The sequence below is a fragment of the Schistocerca nitens genome, chromosome 1 (genome assembly GCF_023898315.1).
Source record: "Schistocerca nitens isolate TAMUIC-IGC-003100 chromosome 1, iqSchNite1.1, whole genome shotgun sequence".
Lineage (NCBI taxonomy): Eukaryota > Metazoa > Arthropoda > Insecta > Orthoptera > Acrididae > Schistocerca > Schistocerca nitens.
This window is the reverse complement of record NC_064614.1, coordinates 888,751,902-888,779,420: the sequence shown is the minus strand read 5'-3', so window position 1 is coordinate 888,779,420 and position 27,519 is coordinate 888,751,902. Positions and strand designations below refer to the sequence as shown.

Genomic DNA, 27,519 nt, shown 5'->3' with positions numbered 1-27,519 from the left:
CAGCCTCGTCCTCTGTACTCTCCGGACCTGGTCCCTGTGGACTCTTTTTTATTTCCAAAGTTGAAAGCTACATTCATAGGACGAAGATTTGAAATGATGGATGAGATAAAAGGAGGTTTGCAGAAGGCGTTTCGAGTTATCCAGCAAGAAGCGTACCAAGACTGCTTCCAGAAATGGAAATGGTGTTTGGATCAGTGTACCAATTGTAGAGGAGATTATTTTGAAGGAGACCATTCACAATAAGTACTAGGTAAGCATAGAAAAATTTTGTTGACAAATCTTGGGTATTAATAACCACTTCAGCTGTATTTAATCCTTTATTATTGGATAACTACCAGTTTTGTGGCACTAAAAGCCATATCCTCAGGTGAACATCTGTATAACAATAAATCCAGAAGGAAGAACAGCCCTGAAATATACACCGGTACGGAAAATTATTAAGAGTTTAAAATTTTTTTAAAAAATATTAAAAACTTTTACATGAGAACATCAAAATGTTAGTGCTCACGTGGCTAAAACATTAGAATGGAAAAGTTTGTAACCTTTTTACCCAACATTTGCTGTTCGTCAGAACAGAACGCCACTAAAGGGTGGTATGTCACAGAACAGAACAGCCAGATTCCAATATATGGATGGGTTGCAAACAAATCGTACCATAGTGATGCATTGGTAAGGAGAAAATAAATGAAAACCACTAAAAGACCCAACTTTGGGCCAGAATGAAAAACCAGAAGTGCCTGCCACAAAACAGAGGTATGCTCCACCTGGACAGAATCGTCAAGCAAACAGCCACTGGTGGAAAAGCATGACCCGAAAATTGCACTCATTGCTCCTCTGACCCACACAAAACCGCGAACAGGGGCCGCGGCCACATGCTCTGTCATACTGACAGCAAGAAAATAAACAGCTTGCCTGTGGACAGCTCGCACGTGCACTGATGGTGCGCAGGCTCAGTCAAATGATTGGTGGTCTTTTGGGGGACACACAAATGGCGAATGAGAACAAGGAATATTGGGACAAAACGTACAAAAACTTTTTTGAAAAACAATCTGTAGAATAACAAAATGATAGTGACAGTTGACATATTTTTCATTAATAACTCCTGTAAGTTATGCTAAAGCTAGAGCATAAAAGAGGAACATCATACGCACATATTATGGCAATGAAACTGGTCTGCTGGCAGAGTCCACTGAACAAACCTTAAAACTTAAAAAAAAAATTGTTGTTGTTGTTGTTGTTGTTGTTGTGGTCTTCAGTCCTGAGACTGGTTTGATGCAGCTCTCCATGCAATACAGTAAAGCTGCATGTCCTCGGGAAAAATTACGGCTGTAGTTTCCCCTTGCTTTCAGCCGTTCGCAGTACCAGCACAGCAAGGCCGTTTTGGTTAATGTTACAAGGTCAGATCAGTCAATCATCCAGACTGTTGCCCCTGCAACTACTGAAAAGGCTGCTGCCCCTCTTCAGGAACCACATGTTTGTCTGGCCTCTCAACAGATACCCCTCCGTTGTGGTTGCACCTACGGTACGGCCATCTGTATCGCTGAGGCACGCAAGCCTCCCCACCAACGGCAAGGACCATGGTTCATGGGGGGGGGGGGGGGGGGGGGGAGGGGGGGGAAATTAAGCACATTAAAATACTAAATATTATGTTTCATAAAAATGATTTTAAAAATTCTTCACTTTGACAGATAAAAAGGATCCAAGACTTTAGTGAATTTTGATGCTTATCAAGAGTAGATTAAACTAAAGAAAATTTATGAAGAATTTAAAACATACTTGAAAGGAATACATGGAAAACTTAACAAGGGCAACTCCCCATTGCATCCCTCTCAGATTTAGTGGTAAAATGGCCCAGTAAATAGCCTGTCAAAAACAAACACAGATCAAGCAAGAGAACAGCAAGCAGGGGTTCTGGACTGTGAAAAAAAAGCAAAATAGGAACAGTGAATTGTCCAAGAAACAGAAGAGCTATAATGAGCAGCCTGAAACAGTAACAGTGTCATGGTGTTAGACTGCCAAGCAGACTTGCTGTGTTCAAAACTGCCTCATGCCATTTTTCTTCTTCTTTTGCAACATATGAACTGTCCATCTGGTCATTGAAATGTTTGTTCTCTTTCTGTAGTCTTGGCAGTTGTCATACTACAGATTAGTTATAGATTATGAGTCACACAGATGTCTCACAGAAATTAAAACAACAAATAAACAGGTGTGAACTATGTTAAAAAAAGAGGGTTCAAGAGTCAAGACCTCCAAAACGGGATGCAATTTCAAAAATGTTGCAAACATGAGTTTTGACAGCCAACAGAGAAACTGTGCGATTGTGAAACTGTTGCGTTCATTTATTGCAGCTTATGAGGCAAACTATTATGTTTTCATCATTACCTTGGAAGTGATCACATTCACATGAACACCTATATTGGGAAAGGAAGCATATCTCTCTCACGCACTCACTAGTCGTACAAATTAGGTTTGATGATGACGCACTTACTGTCACTAATCCCGTGTTTAACAACTAGGTGTGTTTTCCGGTGGAGGATTCAGTTGACTTGTCGCCTTGACATCAAACAGTTGTAGTTCCCATTCGAAAGCCACTTCCATTCAGTTGCTGACAGTGTAGTTGTGCAGAATCAACTGTCTGCCATTATAGGCAAAAACCTCACACCTTGCTGTTGTAAACAGACGCTACACCATGATACAGACATAAATTTGAACAAAGCAAACAGTGAGGGGTGGGGGGGGGGGGGGTGCTATATATTGCACTTCTTGGACTTGGACCATTCACTGTTTCTATTTTGCCTTTTTTTTCCCCTCCACAGTCCAGTACACCTTCTTCTTGTTTTCATGCTTGATCTATGATCGGTTTTTAATAGGCATTTCACTGGGCCCTCTTATCACTAAATGTGAGGGGGTGCAACAGGGAGTTTCCCTTGTAAGATAACAAGGCAGATGCATAGGAGGCGGGGAGGTGAAGTGTATTATAATGTATAAAAGTTTTATAAAGTTTGAAGGTTTATTCAGTGGACTCTTCTGGCAAATCTGTTTTGTTGCCGTAATATATGTGTATGATGTTCCTCTTTTGTGCTCTAGCTTTAGCATTATTAACGAAAATTATGTCAACTGTCACTATCATACTGTTATTCTATAGACGGTTTTCCAAAAAAGTTTTTGTACTCTTTATCCCAATATTCCTTGTTCTCATTCACCATTTGTGTATCCCCCAAGAGATCACCAATCATTCGCCCAAGCATCATCAGTGCACTTGCAAGCCATCGACAAGCAAGCTGTTTACTTTCTTGCCGTCAGTATGACAGAGCATACGGCCATGGTCCCTGATTGTAATTCCGTATAGATTGGAGAAACAATAAGTATGGTTTTCAGGTTCTGCTTTTCTGCCAATAGCTATTTACTTGATGATTTTGGCCAGGTAGAAAATCCCTCCATTTTGTGGCAACAACTTCTTGGTTTTTTCATTGTGGTGCACAATTATGTCTTAACAGTTTTCATTTATTTTCTCCTTACCAATGGATCACTATGGTACAATTTGTTTAGGACCCATCCACTATAATGGAACCTGGGTGTTCTATTCTATGTCATACAGCCTTCTAGTGGTGTTTTGTTCTGACAGACAACAAATGTTGGGTAAAAGGGATCTGAGCTTTTCCACTCTAATTTTTAGTCACATCAATACTAACATATTCTCATGTAAAAGTTTTTAATATATATCTTTTTAAATCTTAATAATTTGCCATACCATTCTGTATCTCAGGGCTATTACTCCTTCTGGATTTTTTGTTATACAGATGTTCACCTAAAGACATTATTTTTAGTGCCACAAAACTAGTAGTGATCTAATAAGATAGGACTAAATACAGCTCAAGTGGTTATTAACACCCGTGGTGACTACTCATAGCTGTGGTTGCTCTAACTATAACGTTTGTGGACAAAGTTCTGGAATTTTTTGAACAGACCTTGTACATGGCAGAGACCCGGAGACATTGTTGGGCTTCAAAAAGATTATATAATTCTATGATAGGTATTTCCAAACCAGAATATAAAGAGTTACACATTTTGAGGAGCAGGTGCAATGGCTGATCATACTGAAATCTTTGTGAACTGCTGTTTAAACCTGAAGAAACTACAGAAAGCAGGAAATTAAGGCGATAAAACCTGGATACGTTGAAAAACCCAGACGTTGCCGAAACTTTCAAAGGAAGCATTATGAAACAACTGACTGAAACAATGGAAAGGAATGAATCATAGATTTGAAAGCAACAGAGGATCAGAGGACAGACACGGTTCAGCAATAACCCTTGGACAGAACAAGATATACTGAATTTCACAGACAGAAAGTGCAAAACAGCTATGTCGAGATATGACAAGAGGACAAGTGCAATGCTGTAGAAGAAAGCAAACTAAGGAAAAGATAGACACCACATACTGTAAAACTAGAGAGACCTATGGAGAATAGGGCAGCACTTGTATTAATGTCAAGAACGCATATGCCACAACAGTACTAAGAAAAAAGGCATGCTGCAATGTGAAAGTGGAAAGGGAAATGAATTTGAAGACAATATTTTAGAAAGGACAGCAGTTAAAAAAGAGTCGGAAGGACATGAATGTGAATCAGAAGTTGTAAAGGGAGTGAGACAGGATTGTAGCTTACCCCTGATGATACTCACTCTGTACAGTACTGACGTAAATTTGGAAAGGGAATTAAAGTTCAGGAAGAAGAAATAAAATATTATAAGATTTACTTACATGATTGTTATTCTGTCAAAGGGCTTAGCAAAGCAGTTGAATGGAATGACAAATGCCCCTAAAAAAGAGGTGAAGATCAACAAAAGTAAAACAATGGTAACAGAATGCAGTCAAATTGAATAAGATAATGCTCACAGTTTTAGTTAGTAAATGAGACACTAAAAGTAGATGAGAAGTGTTGATATTTGGGCTGTAAAATAACTTATGATGGCCAAACTAAACAGGATACAAAATGCAGACTGGGAAGAGCAAGAAATGAATTTCTGAAAAAAAGAAATTTGTTACAATCAAATACAGATTGATGTATTTGAGTCTTTTCTGAAGACAACTAATTGGAGCATAACTTTTTATAATGTGGAACAGAAACTTTTCAGATAAGATGAGACTGGAAGTTTTTCAATTTTGGTAATACACAAGAATGCTGAAGACTAGATGGGTAGATCAAATAACTAACTTGAATTGAAGAAAATAAAATTTATGGCACAACTCGACTAAAAGAAGGAATCAATTAATAGGATATATTTGGAGGCGTCAAGGAATAATCAGTTTGATAATGGAGGGAACTGTCTTGGTAAAATGATATACTAGCATGGTCAGCTGCATCAAACCAGTCTCCAGAGTGAAGACCACAACAACAACAGTTACAACAACATTAATTATAATGGTTCAATCTGACATCTGCTTTTTCTACAACTAGTTTTGTGTGTTTGCGCTGGAAATCAGAGCAGTGCACGATTCAACCAGCTGGCCAAATGGAGACCCACAATGAAGCCCCATTAAACTGAGTCAAGCGCTGATAATGCTGCTCACACAAGTAAGCAGTATCTCTGTGTTCTTCAGTGATCATGCAACATCTGATGCAATTCACACCCCTTACACATCTTAGCAGGCCTTGTAACAACATTACATACTAGCAACACTAATACAGTCTGATGGCCATGCTACCTATCACAGAGAATTGCAACTGTCATAATTGTACGAAGAATAACTGTATGAAGAATAATTGTACAAAGTTACAATAACATCCAACCACAGCTTCCACCTTCTGAACACCTCACTTTACTTTTCTTTTCTGTTTTATTATCCCATTTACCATACAGGTATGTACAATCAAGAAGATTTTCTTTTCTTGTTTTTATTACTACCAGAAATTGCCTGTCTTTTCCCAATTTTCTTAACATATCTCTATTTCTCAACATATTGACCATTCAATGCCACACACACATTTCAGAGGCCTCCATCTTTTTCCTCTCCTCCTTCCTCAAGATTTTTCCATCGTACGAACTCCAAACGAAATATTTTGTTAATGATTTTCTCAGGCTGATTTCAATATTGCGACCTTGTCTTACACCTTTTTCCCAATTATTTTAAGCTGTAATTTTGTCCTTTCAGTCTAAGCACTGCCATATATTTTAACTACAGCGAGTCATACATTGTTCAAGAATAACGAGGTATACTTGGAAGAGGCCTAGAGACACAGGAAGACCTATCAATTTGATTAAGGAGGAATGGACATCCCTAAAAAGGGCAATTGCAGAAACTGAGAAGGCAAATATAGGTACAATAAAGGTAATTGTAAAGAAAACTTGTCACAAAAGAAACACTGCAACTGATCAGCAAAAGAAGTAATTATAAAATTACTGAAGTCAAAGAAAGCGCACGAGAGCTAAAGTAAAATGGCTGCATGGATAATATGGCTAAATTGTAAAGGAAATGGGCTTTGAAGCAACAGATTCAGCATACAGAAAAGCTAAAATACCTTTTCGAGAAGTTAAAGACAATAACATAAACACTGAGAGTAGCAAAGCAATTTTTAAACACACAAGAGAGAGAGAGAGAGAGAGAGAGAGAGAGAGAGAGAGAGAGAGAGAGAGAGAGAGAGAGAGAGAGAGCAAGTAAATGGAAAGAATACACTGAAGATCTCTACAAATGGGACGAACTCTCTCTCTATCATGGTAGAAGAAGAAATGCGTTGTGATCTGGAAGACATAAGGGATCGAGTGCTTGAGTCACAGTTTCGTCAGTCTTTGAAAGGCTTGTGATGAAACAAGGCAAAGGCAAAGATAACATTCATCCAGACCTTCTAAAGTCATTCCAGAGTGTGGAGATACACCAGTAGACTTATGGAAGAATGTCATCCACACAATCCAGAAGGTAGCACGGCCAGATAAATGCGAGTATTGCTATATAATCAGGTTATCAGCTCGTACATTGAAGTTGCTGACTAGAATAATATACAGATGATTGGAAAAAATGGGGTATATGTTAGGTGACAACTAGTTTGCCTTTAGGAAAGACTAAGATACAAGAGAGGCAGCCCTAATGCTATGCTTGATAATCAATACACGGCTTAAGGAAAATCAAGATGCTTTCATAGGATTTGTTGACATATAAAAAGCATTGGCAACATAAAATGGTGCGATATGTTTGAAAGGGAACAATAAAAAAGGAAGACTGACAAATAAGTGCTCAGGTTGAGAAAAGATGTAAGAGAAGGGTACGGCCTTCCTTCTATGCTTTCAACCCTGTATATCAAAAAAGCAATGGAGGAATTAAAAAGAAGGTTCAGAAGTGAGATTCAAATTCAGCATTAAATAAGATTAACACTAAGGTTCGCTGATCACATTGCTGGCCTCTATGAAAGTGAGAAACAGTTACCATAGCTGTTGAATGAGACAAATAGTACAATGACTGTGACTCAAAAGTAAACTAAGGAAGTACAAAAGCACTGAGGAGTAGCCAAGTTGAAAATAGTTTAAAATCAATATTGGAGCCCATGTAGTAGTCTAAGTGAAGGAATTCTGCTACCTTGAAAACAAAATAATTCATGACAGACAAAGAAGACAGAACATTAGAAGCAGACTAGCACAGACAAAGAGAGCATTCCTCGTCAAAAGAAGCATACTAGTACCAAAGGCCTTAATTTGAGGGAGAAATTTCTGAGACTGTATGTCTAGAACATTGCACGGTATTAAATAGAATCACATCCTGTGGGAAACTTGGGAAATAAGTGAATTGATGTGTTTGAGATGTGGCATTACAGAAGAATTTTAAAAAAAGTGGGCTTACAAGATAATAAATGAGATGGTTCAATGCAGAATCAGTGAGAAAATGAATATGTGGAAAACACTGACTAGAAGAACAGGATGAGAATAGATGTTAAGAAGTGAGGGAATAACTTCCACGATACTAGAGAGAACTGTAGAGTCCACAAATTCTAGGGAAAAAACAGAGGTTGGGATATACCCAATAAATAACTGAAGATATTGGGTGTAAGTGCTACTCTAAGATGAAGATGATGGCAAAAAGAGAAGAAGTTGTGTCAGGTTGCAATAAAACGGTCAGAAGATCAATGACCCCAAAAATTAAAAAGGTAAGTCCTCCTTCAAAAACAATCTTTCACTTAAGAACCACAGCATAGCTATCAAATCTCTTGTCTCTCTGTTTTTTCTGAATCCAATTTGTTCTCAGCATTGTTAAGTATTTTGTTCTCAATACTTTTGTTTAAAATTCTTAGTAAAATTTTCTACTCGACTTAGCACAATTTTTTGCTGAATGTGAGATACAGATAGTTGTTCTTTGTTCACTTTTATCTCTCAGCTCCTTGTTTCTTTGAGATGGTGATCATTACTGTTTTCAGTAAGTCTTCATGGCTATTCACTAATGTCAAATATTTTATTGGAAAAGTTATTTCTTTGAGTGTGTTTCAGTCAAGCATTTAAATACATCTCTATTATCGAGTCAGAACTTACAGAACTCTTACAGGAAATTCTACTTCTTAAGAGTTTATTATTTAGGACAGAGACTGTGCTTACATTTTATGTTCTTCCATTCAACATTTTTTAGGTTCCTTTTCTATTCTGTGCTGTTTTGGATGACACACGAATGGTATAACTGTGCTCAACGAAAATGAAACGTGGTTCGTGAACTGTACTTGGTATACATGCAGGAGATAAAACAAATATACATTCTGTTAACACATTCATGTACAGAAAAACAATCGAAATGAACAATAATAATATAAAACTGTTGTTTTACAGTCAAACTGTGTATGCATTTAGGAGACAATGGTACATTCGCTTTTAATATTGTCTTTTATGGAGAGGAGGGGGGGGGGGTGTGTGTGTGTGTGTGTGTTGTGTTACAATCTAGTAACTGAAATGAATGCATAATACATTTGCTAGTAACACACTCTTCTACAGAGAATCGTATGAAATTAAAATAAAGCTTTTGTTTTTAGATCTAATAATGTGAACTGGGCATGCAGCAGACAAAAATACATTTGCTGTTAAGACATTACTCTACAGGAAAGCATAAGAAATAAAAATGAAATTTTACTGTACAATCTAATAACAAGCAAAGAGAGGTCCCAAATGGGGAGGGGGGATCAACTTTTGAAACAGTGGTGTAGGTTAGTCTCTCATGTATCACACCCCGGAGTGATTCACCCTTGTGAGTCCTTGTTTGCAAATAACGGACGAGGGGGGAGGAAAAAAAGTTTCAGAATTCTTTGTGAGGATCAATACCATTGCAACTGAGAGCACATATTGTCAGCTGAAGCAGTGCAGAGGACAACAAATCTGCTTACTGTGCAACAGGTTGTGGATTCAAATCTTTCCAGGTGCTGTAACATTTTCATTACTTTCAAATCTTTATTGAAATGGACTTTGATCGCTATATTATTAAATCTTGTACCAGAAGATACATTTTTGACCGCATTGCCCACTCAGTGGAAACAGATCATTCTACTTCTGTTTTTTAATCAATACTTCAGCAGTTTCAAACATTTAAATATTGTGATGGATAAATAAAAATAATTAAAATCACGTACACAAGGATTCCAAATGGAAAAAGAAAGACAGGAACAAAAAATGTGATCTAGTAAAAAAAGTTAATACAATATTTTCAACAACCTTTAATCCATATGTAAGGACTGAACACCTAGCTCTTCTGCACACAGTTCTGCCTCATTTGCTGAGTCAGCAGAGATATTGCTGATGTTGAAAGCAGCTATCTCCATTGAGTCTAAATTTGCCTTGTCTGATATATCCTCAGAACCACGCGATGAAATTCCACTGCCACTGTCTGTAAGGTCAAAGTTGAATAATTATGCTCTCAATAGCTTTGTCCATCAGTGTGTCCCTGTGCTAGTATTCTTCCATAATAGTTTTCACTTTATCATAAGCCTTCATCCAGTCATCTTTCGCAATGCTCTGTATTGCAGCCTTAGTCATTTTTTTTTTAAGTTGTTTGATGAAACTATCTCTTTCATTAAATTCCAGATAAGTTCAATGGGGTTCAGATCAGAGTTGTAGGGTGGAAGACATAACACTAAGTCCTTTCCTGGATTCTTTTAAAACTCTATCTACATCACATTTTGGCTCGGGTTTGTAACATTTCACAACTTCCAAGAGCTTGTTGCATGTTAATTCTGCACCGAACGGAATTTGATGTTTAATCAGCTATGATTGTATACCTGGTTTATGAGATGAAGTGTTAGGTGTCTTATTTTTGTGAGCAAAACAGTGGGGTGCATTGTCTAATACTACAATACTTCCACCTGGAATATTTGATATTAGGTGCTCTTGCAACCATTTTCACTTTTCATTTTGTTGTGACAATCTTTTGATGTTGATCTTGTATCACTGATGAACTCTGCACCCTCAATCAACCCCATTTCTCCTCCCAGATCAACCATTATTGCTCTCAGTCCAGAACTTTCATTTTTCCGTAAACCTGGTACACCATTATATTGCTAACATTTACTGACAGTATAGTGTGTTTGCACCCATGTTTCATCAGTATATGTGACAGGTTTCTTTGCAAGAAAGCATGCATACCACACAACAATGTCCTCCCTCTCAAACAGAAATGTTTGCCTATTTTTATATTTTTTAAAATGATACCCTATATCTTTCAAAATTTTCCAAAAAAGTGGTGCTTTTCCCTGTGAAATTAATGTCTGTATCCTCCTCCACCCAGTTGTGAAGCTTTCGAAGAATGAGTATCTCTCTTTTAACATCATAATATTTCAAAAACTTTCTTTTCAGTAAACACTTATCAAAGTCAACGAGACACTTTGTTTTCTTCCTCAGTTTCTTCTTCCTTGGTGCCACAATCTTTTGAACACTCCATCTGGATTTTTTAATGTCATTCACAATGTTGCAGACTATCCTTAGACTCTTTCCTACTGCAGTTGCTGCTCTCTCCAGAGCTCTTTCTAATGGTATTTGCAAACCTTTACATTTTTCTTCTCAACAGAACTGAATTATGTTATTAATCAAGACTTTTCAATCTCAGCATACAATAATGTATATTTGCACAAGTACTATCCATTTCAGCAGATGCTAAGAATACACAGTAATAGTAACCCACTACGATAATAACAATATTGTACAATGCCGAGACACTTGCATAACTCGTGTATCACCTTCACCTCATCAGTGTGTAAACAAAGCTTTGTTCCACATTCTGCCACCGGCAGTTGTAAAATGAATAGGTAATACCAACCAGCAATTCTATCTCCTTGTAATTTTATATTTGTCCACCTCATTCGTTCCTACAACAAGTCCATGTCCATTTACTACGGTTCTTCCAATACCCTCTCCACCAATGGTATGTAAGTCCCCTATTACTATTTCACATTACTTTAGGTTGTTAACTACAATTATTTCTAAAATGGGATAAGTTTCTTTGACACGTTTCTCAACTAGTGTACCCTTAGCATATGTATATGTCTACATAACTAATAGAGCCTGGAATATTCCTTTCAGCCTAATTGCAAATACCTTTCATTCCCATGTGAAAAGCCTTTCACACATTTGGCTACTTCCTTTTGTCATGATGATCCCATCACCATTCATACCTTTAATATTCCTCTTGAATGATACATAACAAATACATCTTTTTATACATTCCCACAGCAAAAGAAATTATTGTTTTCATATTCTTCCTTCACCCGGAGATTTAAACAGACTTTTAAAATGATCTTGTAAGTAGCATGTAGGTATTAAAACAGTTTGCAGTTTGGCACACAACTCACTTTGAAACACGCTGCAGGGAAATTGCACACTGATGTAGCAAATGATGAACATCCTGCCTCAAATGAGTAGCCACTGGGTCTTGACTCTTCCAACTCTGAGGAGTAACACATTCACGTAGGAGCATAACAGCAGAGCCACAGAGTGCAGCTGCTGGAGGGAGGTGAAGAGCCACCTGAAGTACTAGTGTGCAGAACTGGGGCACACTCAGCTGCTGCAGCTGCTCCAATAGAGAATCTTCTTCACCCTCAGGTGTGGCTGCAGTATTACTCTGGAACAAAGTTCATCAAATTACTTGAGTTGGTGAGAAACAGTCTCTGATTTGGCTGATATTAACTTCTTTTATAAATAACACACACATTTACAAAGACTCAGGTCATTTCAAACATGTTATTCTACAGACCAATTACAAAATGTGAAAAAATAAATTACACAACACATTCAACATGCCTTATTGGCCAATTTTATTGTCTACTCACCAAAGCTCATTCAACTTCAATACTATTATGTTCAGCCAATGCTTCAGAAATACATACCAAACAGAAATTACTATAAAGAGTGGATGTGACAAGTATATGCTTTCTTTATGGAACAACAACAACAGAATGTTTTGTTAGAAAAACATTATGTTTCACTTCCATAAAATCATTTCAAAGTTTGTAATTATTTTTGGTCAAAATAACACCAGTCAACAGTACAAAGTGTAGCAACATTGACATACTGCCTTTTGGCTCTTGTCTCAGAATGATTTTTCTGACATTTCACTAGCAGCAGTGGTTGGTGCTCTCAAAGATTCACCTTCTATTACCGGTGGTACATTGGAGCCAAGCTTATGGCTGGAACTTATATCTACTCCCTACACTAACATTTGTGGAGGCATTTCCATGGGTAGTATTGCTGTAACACACCCATCTTAACTTGCAGTTGTTGTTCGTAACAGCATGGGAATCCAATATCTGTTTATCTTGAGGTTTTTGTTATTTCTTGTTAAAACTGTGGTTATGTTTTTGAATTTCACTGGCTTCCCCAAACAAATGGGTGTGGAAGCTTTTGTCCACAGAAAGAACCTAAATGTCAGCAAATTTAAATATACAGTCAGTTTCACATAGCATGCGCTCTACCACAACCGATTTCTCCATCTGTCCCAACCTGTGATACTGTTTACGTTTGATGATCCTGGTATTGATGGATCATTTTGTCAATCCATCATGTATATGGTATACTCCCAATACTGCAAGTGGGTCCCTTTGTCCTTTGCCAAACTGACACGCACTCTTGATTTTCTTGGTCAGTTTGTATATAGTTTTTATGCCGCTGCTGTGCAATAAACAGTTGATTCTCTACATTGACCTGGTGATGTATGTCAGAAAGGTCGTACTCAGCATTTCTTCAAGTTTAACCCTATTTTTCTTCAAGTCACACAGTCAGGTCTTAGATTTCATGACCCTTCTTACACAGCTGGTGGAGTAGTCATTGTACCTCAGAAGATACACTATGTGGTGCATCTCACATCTGGGGTGTTGTGACTCACATATTTGTTATAATGCTTTTCTGGTTTAGGTGATGATTTGTAAGCTTTGTCCATGCAGGTCAGTTTCTGATTACACTGTGGCCCAGGTTCTCATCATTTCTCAAGTAGGAAGAGTCGTTGTTAATCCTTTTCTATTTCAATGGTAAATTTAATGTTGTATAAAAGGTGTCACCCAGTCGAGGAATATTTAGGGATTTACTTTTAAAAAATTATTTCAAAAGCACCAGTCAAGTCTGTACAAGGTTTCTCCCAGGGTAATGTCTGCTGTGCTTTTGTGACTAAAGCTGCCTGACTTTCAGAACTGAAGCAGTTCTGTCCAGTCAAAGCAACTGACAAGAGATGCCCTCACCTCTCTGCTGAATATGCTGGTGAATTCATGCCATCAGTTTAGCCAATAGCAAGCACGGGAGGCGAGTCATGTGTTTGGTTGTTGGAGGATTCTGGAGAGCAAAAAAATGTTGCTTCTCTCTCTTCCAGAGGACCTCGACTAGAGCAGATGTCTCTCTTGGGAGACACAGCCTGTGCACTCCATGACCAGCCACCAATAGATCTTAACATGTAGTGCCCCCTCTCCCATTGCCTACATTTTTAGTTTGTTATGTTTCCCACACTGACCTACATCAGATAACTTCGCTCTGCAAGCCCCTAAATATTTTGTACACTGAATTATACCCTCTTTATTTGACCAAATCTCCTGTTCTCATTTAACGTCAGCCTGGACACCATTCCCAATTCGTGACAGCCCTGCACCATGTACAGTTGCCATGGAGACAGTTCCATAATGGTACACTATCTTTGTACATTTTTGGTAACCAATACAACTGCGGCAGTAGGGCTGCTGTGTTGCACATGCCCCAGGAGAGAAGATACCTTGATTAAATGATCTGTATTGCATGTCATCTAATGTGTCTGATATCTGTCTAGTTTTTGGTATGCTGTCAAATCGAGTATGTCATGTATCTTTGGCTCATAATCTTCAGTCCTCGTTACAAGAGTCACGTGCATATCTCTTGTTGGCAGGCAGAACCAATATGTTCTTGCAAGCATTAAGGCTGTTGTTAGCTTGTGACTCTTCTGTTACCCAGTTGCAAGTTGATGGTTTTGCTCAACACAATGTCCCTTTGGTTTCAGTATGCATTCCTCAGCTTTTTCATAATGGAAGATCCTGATTGTCATTTCATTGCTAGCGGCTATACCCTTTATAGTTAAAGTTCTGGAGTAATTTATTTAGGTTGACAGCTGTACGTGAAATGCCTGGAATCGAATCGTCCATATGCTTCCAAAATCTCTCAAAATTTTTCTTCTGTTGCTCAGTAAGCCATAGGTCTAGGAAGAACAGCTGCCTGCTGGCAAAAACTCCTGAAAGAGGACTCTTCTTGATGAGGGCCACACTTTTCTTCTGGAACCTGCCAGTTGATCATTATGTAAATAGCAACATGCAGTACAGTCATACAATTGCTGTGCCTTGCCATTATACTTGGTAGATGAGAGAATGACAGAGGTATTTCCCTTTTTGACAGGTAAAATAATAAAATTCTCATCTTCTCTCAAAGAATAAACCTTTCGGCTAATAACTTCTCAGACTGGAGGTGGTGTGGATGTATGTGCAAACTTCAAAACTTTTCTGTATCACTGAGACTCCTGCATTATCTAGTATCTCTATTAAATAAATGTATTGCCATGGTGTACATCCTTGCAGTTAGTCAGTTACCTGTTCCATGGATCAAATTCACAATAAACATTATTATGTGAAACGTGCCAACAGAAAACATAGAATACTTACATACAACTAAATATAAAAAAATTAAAGATAATATTTACACTGCCAGAAAAAAAGATGCACACCCTCAAGGACAAGGTCATTTTATTCACAAGTGAAGTGAAGGTAATGAATCATTTCAGGAGTATATGACAACAAATTCAGACCAAATGAGAGACAAATGTCACACTAAAGGGTGCCCAACAGTTGCATCAGTACACAGGAACTCCCCGCCAACGCCCCTGCCACCACTCTGGCAGCAAGGCAGGCATGTATTCTTGCATAGAAACAATCACAAAGGTGAAAAAGAACATCACCTTTCTATCAAAGAAATGGCAGTGGCATGTGTTGCAATCGTGACCGGAACGGCCGCGGGGTTGTCATGAAGAAAAGCGTGACAGGACCCACGGAGCGGCCCGCGAACAACAACACAAAAGGGAGAGGAACAACGAAGGACAACCGAGTAAGACCTTACGAACAACAAGCAAGAAACAATGGAGTCACAAGAAGACCTCATGAATCAACCACGTCCACTCGTACACGGATCAAAGTAACGTAAATACGCTGTGTGAGGCGAGATGTCAATAGACGCATGCAAAGATTAGACTGACTGGCTGAGCGAGAGGCAGGTGCTTAAATGCATGATCGGGGACGCCGCTATTCGCCGCTGGAACCATGTGTTCCACTGTGGCGCCTTCACATTAAACGTGGGCCAGGAGGCGCGCGCCGCCACGGCTTATGGCACGATGGTGCAGAGACCTCTAGGAGTTTTCGACGCCCATGCTGTCTAGTGCGGGTACAAAATCCTCGGCGTGCAGTACCAGATCCCTCCCCCTGAAACTTGTGCTTAGGGGCGGAAACGCCCTAGACGATGCCGAGGGGGGCGGCAGTGTAAAGAAGAGCCGCGCTCATCGACTGCCTTGGGCAGGGAGGAAGGGACGCCCGAGGTATCCATGACGGCTGACCCAGAGTCCAGGGCGGGGGAGGGAGCTGCCAATCCACCCGTGGGCAGGGAGGGCCAGTGGCAGGCCTGTGGGGAGACTGCAACCGGAGGCAGGGGTGGCGACTTGAGGACCATGTCCATACCCGAAGGAGGTAGAGGAGGAGGAAGCGGCGGCTCGAGTCCCGCGGGGGCACGCGGGCAGAGCTGATTATGATGGCGGTACTCCAACCCTATCGACATCTGCACCGACATCACATGCCACCCATGGGCCACGACAACAGTGGCGGGTGTCCAACCCACCTTGCTCCCATACCTCGCGGGCCCACACGGCCACGCCAGGGGCATCATGCTGAGAGGGCCGGGGGTGGGGGCAGGAGGGGGATGCCTTCAGCAAATGGAGCAGGGTCCGCAGCTGTCGCCCATGAAGGAGCTCCTCCAGATTACGTCCGTCAATTGGCATAGTGCGATAGGTGCTAAAAAACAGGGTGAGGGTCGATTTGGTTGGAGATATGTCGACCGCCTTTGTCAACTGTTGTTTAAAAGTGTGGGCAAGCCTCGCCGCTGCGTCATTGGACAAAGGATAGAAAGGTGGGCTATGGATATGTTTGATACCGTTGGCCTGACAAAAGTCATGGAAGGACGATGCCGTGAATTGGAGGCCATTATCAGAGACCAATGTGTGTGGCAGGCCCTCAATGGCAAAGAACCTGGGCCAGGGCCGTGATTGTAGCCTCCTTGGTGGTGGATGCCATGCGGACGACATATGGGTATTTGGAGTAGGCATCAATGATAAGTAACCACATGGACCCCAAAAACAGGCCTGCAAAATTGATATGGATGCGATCCCAGGGCCGGTGAGGCACAGGCCAGGTGCAAACGACTGAGGGCGGCTTGCCTTGTGACGTGCGCACACAGTGCACCCACGGATCATACGATCAATATCCCCATTGATGCCGGGCCAATACAAGCACCAGCGAGCCAAGACTTTCAATACGGGACACACCGCCCGTGGTGTAATAAACTGAGCACCTGAAGCCGCAAATCCAGAGGGATCACCACCCGATGGGCATCTGACTCTGTGGCCAACAGAAGGACATCATCGACCACGGAGAGCCTGTGGGACAAGTGGCGCCAGGGAGTGAAGTCAGACTGCATCCGATGAGTAATATAGGAGGGCCACCCGTAGACCATGTAATGGAGTACCAGTCGCAAGATAGGGTTGCGGCGGATAGCCGCGGCAATGTGAGCACACATAAGAGGCAGACCGTGCAGTGCATCCCAGTGGGCGGAATCAATGTGAAAGTAGAGGACCTTCTGTTTGGTCAAAGGCAGGATCAGGGCCTGCTGGGAGACGTGAGAAAGTGGCCACGTTAGCATGGTGGTTAGTGAGCTTATACTGGATGGTATAAGCGTAATTTCATAAAAATAACGCCTAGCGCTGGAGACGTTGAGCCGTCCGCTCTGGAAGGTGAGAGTGGAGTCCAACCAAAGGTTTATGGTCTGTCAGGAGGGTGATCTTTGCCCCAAAGAGATATATGTGAAATTTTTGGATGGCGAACATGATTGCCAGGGACTCCTTTTCAATCTGGGAGTAGTTCCGTTTTGCTGGGGTCAACATCTTAGAGGCATAAGCGATGGGCTGTTTGGAGCCATCGGCATCCTGATGCGTGAGGATGGCCCCAATGTCGTATGCCGATGCATCAGCCGCCACAACCATGGGCAGTCCCGAGAGAAAGGAGTGCGGCAAGGGGCGGACTTCAGCATCGCCTTTAAACGGAGAAAAGCCTGGTCACACGCAGGAGTCCAATCAAAAGGTACCCCTTTGGGACACAAGTGATTGAGGCGTTGAGCAACAGAGGCAGCCTGGGGCAAGAACTTTAAGTAATAAGTAACCTTGCCCAAAAACACCTGGAGTTCAGATGAGTCCTTGGGATGAGGAATGACCTCAATGGCCGCGACATTGTGACCCGAAGGGCGAATGCAGTCCTTGCTAAGCCAGTGGCCTAAGTTTACCACATCCGGTTGAAAAAAAACAACACTTGTCCAGCCGACAGCGTAAACCTGCAGATTGCAGAGCGTGAAATAAGGCACTGAGGTTTTGCAAATGTTCCTGGCGGGAACGCCCAGTGACCAAGATATCATCCAGATAATTTACACAGGCAGGGAAAGGCTGCGTAAGCTGCTCCAGGAACCACTGGAAAATGGCTGGCGCTGAAGAGACTCCAATAGGAAGGCACTTGTACTTGTATAACCCGAAAGGCGTGTTGATAACCATGATGGTCTGGGACTTGGCATCCAAGGGTAACTGATGGTATGCATCAGCCAGGTCGATCTTGGAAAAGTACTGGCCCCCAGCAAGCTTGGCAAGAAGGTCTTCCTGTTGGGGAATGGGGTAAGTGTTGACGAGGGACTGAGCATTGACAGTAGTGCCGAAGTCCCCACACAGCCGAAGGGACCCCACTGGGCTTCCGTATGACCACCAATGGTGTTGCCCAGGCACTGTATGTCACAGGCTCCAGAACACCAGCAGCCTGGAGCCGATCAAATTCCTGCTTGATCACCAGCCGTAAGGCCACCAGAAGGGCCGGGCCTGGAGAAAGCGAGGCTGCACACCCAAAGTGTGATGTGCACCTGAAAGTTGGAAGCACAACTGAGATTCGGAGCAAACAACGATGTAAAAGCGGAGCACAGCTCATCCAAGTCCTGAAAAGGAACAGCCGTGGAAACGACCTTAACTTCATCGGAAATTGAAAAGCCAAACAGTTGAAACGCATCCAAGCCAAAAACATTCGAAGTTGATGGATGGTCGACAACAAATAGGGTAAGGAGCCGGGGAACACATTTGTACGTTGCCTGGATGACAAACTGCCGATGAAGGGGAATGGAACCATCTACGTAGGTGACCAAACACGGAGAGGGAGGTGACAGCTCAGGAGAGCCCAGAAGGGTATACGTCACCATATTAATCAGGGAAACGGTGGCCCCAGTGTCGACCTGAAAACTGACTTCCTCAGTTAAAAGGCGGAGTGTGAGGAAAAGCTTCTGTGCTGGTGGGTCATCCTGTGGGGCTACTGATTGCAGAGCATGGATGGAATCTTGAGGCCCAGGAGGGACAGGACTGGAGTGAGTCAAGTGACTACGACAAACCGATCGGATGTCGCCCTCCTTGTTACACAGTGTGCACGTTTTCCAGCGGTGAGGACAATCAGCTCAAGAATGTGCGGTAAAGCACTGTGGGCAAGATGGAAGTGGGCCGCGTAACCTGCGACGAGGGGAGACTGGATGTGCTGATGCCATAGAGACGTCGGACAAAGAGGAGTCCCGACGGCGCTGGCCTCTGTCGGCATGACCACATAGACGGCGCGAGAGCGCACCCCGCCGAGACGCATCGATTGCCGCCATTTGTGGCCATGGCGTAAGATGCTCGTTAGCCACCTGAGCAATTTCAAAGGAGTGTGCAATGCAGAGAATGTCTTCCAAGGAGGGGTTATCGAGTTTCAACACCGCAGTGTGGACCTCAGGATCGGTACCCAGCTGAACCACTACATCCCGGACCAGGGAGTCCGCATATGAAGCCTTACACTGCTGATTGGTGCACGTGGAAAGAGAGAGAACGTGTCTGGTGAGGCCCAAGACAAAAACAACAACCACTGCAAGGAGGCATTTGTGACTTGAAAAGCCATGAAACGTTGATTCAGCCGATGTAAGTATGTTTCCCAGTCTTCTTTTGAGTCATTAAATGGTGGGAATAAAGGCGGACGGGGGAAAGCATTGGACACCCGAGGACTCAGAAGCTGTTGTGGTAATGCATCCCGGGCATCGACTTTGTCTGTTAGCAACCGCAGCTAACTGGAGCTGCTGCATGAGCTGCTGCTGTTGCTCCAGCAGACAGACCAACTTCGCCTCCATGCTAACAATGACCACCGTTTACCTCCTCACCAAAAATGTTGTAACCGTGACCGGAACCGCCGCGGGGTTGCCGAGAAGGAAAGCATGACAGGACCCACGGAGCGGACTGCGAACATCAAAAACAGGAGAGGACGGACACAAACAACGAAGGACAACCAAGTGAGACCTTACGAACCACAAGAAGCAAGAAACAATGGAGTCACAAGAAGACCTCACAAATCAACCACGTCCGCTCGTAGATGGATCAAAGTAACGTAAATATGCTGTGTGAGGCGAGATGTCAATAGACGCACGCGAAGATTAGACTGGCTGAGCGAGACGCAGGTGCTTAAATACATGATCAGGGATGCCGCTATTGGCCACTGGGACCGCGTGTTCCACTGTGGCACCCTCACATTAAATGTGGACCAGGAGGTGCGCACCGCCACAGCTTATGGCACAATTGTGCAGAGACCTCTAGGGGTCTTCGACGTCCATGCCGTCTGGCGCGGATTCAAAATCTGCGGCGTGCGATACCCGAGTGTGGGGATAACAGCTTGTGCAATGTAGCGGGCATGGGTAACTTTGCCTTGTCATGAACCAATGCACTCTCGAATAGGCAGCTCACCAACTCTACATCACACATATATATGTCCATCGCTCGCATTCAGACAGTGTACTCTTTTCATGACAAGAGCGGCCATGCTTGGTGGTGTCATGGTGTCAGTGGTAACCCACCAAGAGAGTTACACATGATTTTAACCATTTCCCAATGGTCCCTGATGACACAGCAGGTAAACATGTCCGAATTTCATCCCTGGATGATGCTCGGTCAGCCACCACTGCTCATAGATTGTGTCAATCTTGGCATGCACCTGTGCCACATGGATGCCCAGAGCCTGCTCTACAGGTGTGAGTATGTTCCGCAGTCACTGCTGAAAGCAGTGACACAATACTGAGACACTGTCCCTAACATGTGCAGCAATCCATCGATACTTCTACCCAGCTACCCAGAGGCCCACAATGCGACAATGTTCAAGTGGCTGAAGCTTTTCAGTAGGAATATATATTCATTGGTGTGGCATGGTTGTGCCCCAGAATGAATGTTGCAAACATTGTTTGCCTGTAAATTCAGCACTGCTCCTGCCTGCAGTGTGCAGACAGGTCTCCTGAGAGCCATCCGATTGCTGATGACCACGACAAATGAACCACGAACTCTACAAACCCTACAGTATGCACTTTTTATACCTAGTGCTTTCAATCTATACTTGAAAAATATTGGGCAGAGTGTCAAAATGCCTTACAGCTGCATATTTGACCCCTTTCTGTGCCAAAGCTATATCCATTAAAGGGTAATGGTTATCTCTGTTACTCGCCAGCTTACTTGTTAGAAGGGTTGTTTATAACAAATTTCATAAGTGAATAAATTTAATGTGAGGCTGTGATGTGGTTGATATTCCCAGTTGCTTAAAATGATGCACAGGTATGTCTGTGAACCCTGTACATAGTTCTAATTACTACTCTCTGTGCAATGAACACATTGTGCCTAAGTGAGGAGTTGCCCCATAATATTATCCCATAAGAATTCAGTGAATGAAAATATGTAAAATACATGAACTTATTGACTTCTGTATCCCCAAAGTTGCCAATTATCCTTATGGCAAAAGCCACTAAAACTAAAGTTTTTGGAATGTCTACTATATGGTGATGACAATTTTAAGTTTTCATCAATATGTGCACCTAACCGTTTATAATTTTCTACACTATTTATTATTTCTGGTTGGTAAACAAGGTTATTTCAATATTTCTGACAATACAAAATTGGATGAACTCTGGTTTTTAAAATTTTATAGCTAGTCCTTTTGTGCAGTTCAGTAACTTTCATGAAAACGTCATTTACTACTTTCTCTGTTGATGCTTCTTTGCTCAGCTTCCCAACAATGACTGTATCATCTGCAAACAGGAATAAGTCTGCGTCCTGATTCAAATAAAATGGCATATCATTAACATAAAGAAAGAACAGTTATAGGCGAATGATCGGACCCTATGAGGGCTTCCATTGTAATTTCTCTCAATACAAATGTTGTATCTGTCTTTGTATTGCTTGAACAGCTGACACAGTAGAATGGCCCTTATGAAATGTGATTGGCTAAGTATCCCATTGTGACACAGGTGGGTGATAACCCTGGAGTACAATACCTTCCCAAAATTTTTAGAAAATGATATAGGAGAGAAAATGGGAATGGTTACTGACACCTGTTGAGTCATCCTTTTTATAGTGTCCTAACAATGGCATATTTCATTTTTTTCCTAGAAAAACAACCTGAATTAATGATGCATTACATAAGTGACTGAGAACATTACATTTTACAGACCCACATTGTCTTGGTGTCTTATTGGAGATATTATCCACCTCATATGAACTGTATACTATAAAAACTACAAATAATACATTTCCCAATAGCAACTCTCAAGGACATGCTTCTATGTTCCTATCCATGCAGAATTTACTTATTTCCACATTTTTGTATTTATATCCCTTTTTATGAATGTGACAGCTCCTTTATCCACATTAGTTCCACATGAATATTCAGCTAACTTCTAACCACTTCCATTAAAGATTTTCTAACCTGTGGTTATATGGTGTTCAGACAGGGAAATTACATCAGTTTCTTCCCAACTTCTAAGGTCTTGCAAGCAAACTAAAAATTCATTAACTTTATTTTTTACCCCCTTAATATTTTGATGAAGCACATTCATTTCATTTTCCCTTCAATTATTATAAGATGAACTTGGGACAGCTGACAATTTAATTTTCTTTAATGCCATCTGAATTCAGTATTTGTCCTAAAGTCAGTATCTCACCTGACTCCCATAACCACTGCATTTTTCCTGTGTGTGCCGGTGGTCCCCTTATGTTTTCTGCTAATAGATCTGCTAACTTGACTTTACTCTCCTATTGATTCAAGCCCCTGAGAAGTATATCCCCACCTCCTTACTGGAACATCAACAATACGAAATTCTGCATCCATCTGAAGGAGCCCTCTCAGCTCCATGTTCACTTGCTTTACAGAAGAGCTACGACAGGACTTGTCATGGTGTCATGGAACCTCCACAAAATCTACACTTGAGTGTTCAGTAGCTGCTTCTATTTTGTCCAGGTCATCCCTAATACTGTGTTTTTTGTTTTCAGCCAGGTTGTTCCCAGCTCACCCAAGTATTAACATCTGTTAACACGAAACGTGTGGTAAGGTACTCTGCAGCTAATTTATCCCATAGCTACTGGTCTACACCCCTCTTCGTACTGCTTCCTAACAGCAGAACTCTTCTTTTCTTGTTCGTTTTCACCCGACTTATTTGTAAGTTTTTTTTTAGCATTGCACTGCTGCACCCTCGATTTCTCTACATCTGTATGAGGGTCCTCCTCCTCCAGTTATGGCAGTATGCAAAATCTAATGCTTAACGGAATTTCAAATTTGCCAACAAAATTTTCTCCTGTTGCCCTTTGTTTTCCATTTTATTCCAGCACCCCATCTCTTTTCACAATCTACAATTCCATGGAAAGCCCCATTGATCAGCCCATTCTCTTCCCCACAGCAATTGTCACAATGAAACCATAACCTATAACTTTTGCAAAAAACTCCCTGTTTCACTAACTTGCAGCAACATTCGCTCTTGTCGCACATGGCTGAATCACTATATGTTAGGACCTTCAGTCAGTCACATTTTGCAGTTTTTGTCCACTAAGCATACACAGAGGCACAAGGCTATTGGTGAAATATTCAACAATATCATTAACACTGAGGCATATCACGTACTGCAAGCTAACTTGCTCCTATCTGTATCTGCTGACTGCAAGTTGTTACCACAATGAGCCATCCTATTGTGTATTCACAATCAGGTTCACAGAGTACATGTCATTCCCAAACCTGACAACCTGCCTGGTGAGCTTCAACTTACAAAAAAAGTTTTTTTGCAGATATCGCTTCTGAGAAACAAATTTACTGTACCAGGAACCAAAACAAAAACACCGAGACATTCACTACTATACATTTCTTGCTGTAGTTTGGTGGTAATTCTTCATGAATCAGAAGAATCATCAAACAATGGAAAATCCAGGATGGAATGTTACAATACCAGAGAAGGAAAGTTGCTGCTCACCATATAGTGGAGATTCACGCAATTATAGCTTTTGGCCATTAAGGCCTTAGTCAGCAGTAGATACACATACACACACGCACACATACACACACACACACTCACGCAAACGCAACTTGCACATACATCTGCAGTCGCAAGGAGCCGATACCACACTGCGAACAGCAGCACCAGTGCATGATGGGAGTGGCGACTGGGTGGGGTACGGAGAAGGGTGGGGCAGGGTGGGGCAGGGAGGGGGAGGGAGGGGGAGGGATAGTACTGTGGGAGTGGCGATCAGTGAAGTGTTGCAGCTTAGATGGAGGGCAGGAGACAAGGTACAGAGGGGGGAGGAGTAAGTAGCGGAAAGGAGAGAAATAAAAAGAAGAAACACTTTTTGTTGTGCCTATCGCGACACAGTGTCTCCGCTACATGGTGAGTAGCAACTTTCCTTCTCTAGAAGAATCATCAACATACACAATATTAAATATGCTTTTGTCCCCTACAAAACTGAATAATTTGTTGGGTCCTGCAAAACACAATCTCAACCTTGAGAAACAAAGTGTGCACAATATTTTCATATATTGGGCAGACAAGTTTCATGCTGACCATTGAGATGAATATGATCATCAAAACTGCTTAGGATAATCAGATAAACCTGCAAATTATATTAACAGTTTCACGTTTCTGGAACTGCCTTATAAATGAGGTTATTTATATTTGCATTAGAAATAATCTTTATGAATAGAGATTCAGGATTCCAGCTAAGTACGGCATCGAAACCTGCACTTCTGCCTTCAGAGCACAATGACGAAAATAGGAATTCCCAATAACAGCCGCCCCTCCCACCCCCCTCCCCCTCCACTGCACTGTGGAAGACCCATGTGGTTGTAAATTTTAGTTTGCATCGTGGCTACTGCAACACCCAGCAGTAGCACCAGCTTCCTACTGCACATGTGGAAGTTCACACGTTGGTTCCTTATAGGAGGCTCTCAATACCCTACCATCATCAATCTAGAAGAAACTTCGTCATGCACATGAGGCTTCTGGACATGGACTGCATAAGAAGACTGGCAGCTGCTACTTGCCGGCAGTAATTTGCTGCAACCACCTAAAGATGTCAAGCTGTTGCCTTGAGGAAATATGAAATTTATACAAGGATCATAAATTCAAGTTGAATGAAGATGTCTCTTCAGTAACAACCTTACAAGAGAAATGTTGGTAGAGAGAGGAGGAAGATTATCAGGCATGGTCAGTTGAAGAAATTAACAAATCATTCATCTTAAGTGTTTTAGGAAAGCTACAAAAAACAGAAATCTGGATAAATGGATAAGATTGGAACCCAGATCCTCATCAATGAAGTTGCTCATTGCAAGCAGTTTACTAAACACATTAATTTACGTTGTGAGTTTTCATTGAACTAAAATAGGAATCCAATACACCTTTCACTGACAGTGAGCATCACACCGCATGCAGTATGCTTGCCATACCACTACATTACAACTAACATCTCACTATAACAATGCTATGTGTTTCACTGTTGTATGAAAGATGAAATGTGGACAGCATATTAAATACAGGGTCATAGTCTCTCACCATACACACTACATACCAATTTACTACCATAATAATTAAAATGTGATGACATGAACTCTGAGTAATGTAAGACGGATTTCACTTTTAATCAGTTATGGTAATTGTGGAAGAAACTTACACTAGGCCTGGTACTGTTTCTCTCCTGGTCCTGAATGATGAATATTTCCTCATTTCTGCCTATTTGTCTCCCTTTTTTTGCTGTAACTGTGCTGTTGTTTTGCAAATAGTCACCTGAGTCCAAAGTTCTTTCTGATCCGAAGGATGTACTACTGACTGCTACCTCTCTGATGGTGCACATCTGAAAAAACAGGGAATTTGCAAAAATGATACACACTGTTAAAATGGACTATAGTAAGCAGAAGACAAAGTTCATTTCATTTTTCATGCAAGTAAAATACTTGCTAAATGTGTACATTTGTTTTAATTTTGGTTGCTATTGTCAGAGGCAGCTACAACCTGAAAAAGAATTGAAATAACTAAAAGACACAGTTGTGTTTGTTGTCTTGCTTGGTTTCGGTTGCCTGAGACTGCAGTCGTGTGTGTGAGTTGTGTTTGTGTGTGTGTGTGTGTGTGTGTGTGTGTGTGTGTGTGTATCTACTGTTGATAAAGGCCAATGGCTAAAAGCTTTAACTGTAGAGTCTTTTTGTTGGGCCTATCTGTGATTCAGCATCCCCAGTATATGGTGAATAGCAACTTTCCTTCTCAAAATATTATTACATTCCATCTGGGATTTTCCATTGTTTGATTTTTTGTCTTGTAAAATACTTATTCAAGACAAATGAAGTGCTGTGGTCTTATTTACAGCAAAAAGACCAGTTGCAGAAAATCTAAGTTAGTAGAAATCAAATTAAATTTTGGATAGATATGACTATGGGCAGAATATTTCTAGTATTAAAAGTTTACGACAACAAACTGAATAAATAAGACAGCCTGAGTTCTCTTGTTATGTTGCAAATATCAATGTTTGGAATTAGAAGCAAACATCAACCTGTTACTTTCAGTTGAAGAGGTTTAACTACTGAAGGTGGCATATTCTTAAATGTAATACAACTGTGAATTTGTAAATGGAAGAAAATCTTCTGTAATTCCTCAATTCACTTGAAAAATCTAGAAAGAATGCATGAGAGAAAGAAATACAGATAGAAAGAAAAATTAAGGTTCAATGTCCTGTCAATGTTGAGATCATAAGACATGGTAAAATATTAGAAGGTGCTTGATAAAATAAGTGTCTAAAAATGACTGGCACAGAATATTCTACACTGTGGCACTGTTTTTACACAGACTGGGTACTGTTTCCTTCCTATAGGTATCTGATACAAAGATTGCAGAACCTGCAATTGCTCAATGTAGAAGAAGTGCATAGAAAAATGCGCACTGCAGAAAAATATGACCACCTCAAAGAAAGCGGCCATTTGACAGTATCAATGCATGTGCTGAGGATATGGATAATATGGTATGTGGCTGCAACCAGTGTTATTAATACAGAATATGATAGCTTTCATGGATAAAATAACAATAAACAATCTGATTTGTAAAACTGTAGTGATAGATTTCAAATAAAAACCCCTTTTTTTCTTCTTCTTCTTTTTTTTTTAGGGAAGTTAAAACACACTGTAATGTCCAGAGCTGGAGGGCAGATATGGAACAGTTACTCAGCATCTCTTGTACTAAAGAACATTCAGAAGACTGGATCAGATGTGCAGAAATATGTCACTGAAAGTAACCACAAAATTCCTTTAATAGAAATTGATGTGCATACAAAGGGAGAGAAGTGTGCATGTATGTGAGCAGGGAATGGGAGTAGCATGTTACATTAAACAGCCAACCCCAACAGGACCACATACCTTAAAATAAATAGAATCATAGA

At 41.2% G+C, this 27,519-nt stretch overlaps 1 protein-coding gene across 1 annotated transcript in view; it reads right to left on the bottom strand.

The window, feature by feature from the left end:
- LOC126191621 (rotatin) overlaps positions 1-27,519 on the bottom strand; it is a 378,723-nt gene that overhangs the window by 275,662 nt on the left and 75,542 nt on the right. Inside the window, exons 6-7 of the mRNA XM_049932539.1 lie at positions 25,771-25,950; positions 11,801-12,069 (exon numbers count right to left, since the gene is read on the bottom strand). Of these exons, the coding sequence (XP_049788496.1) occupies positions 11,801-12,069; positions 25,771-25,950 (449 nt within the window). The remainder of the gene's footprint in view (positions 1-11,800; positions 12,070-25,770; positions 25,951-27,519) is intronic.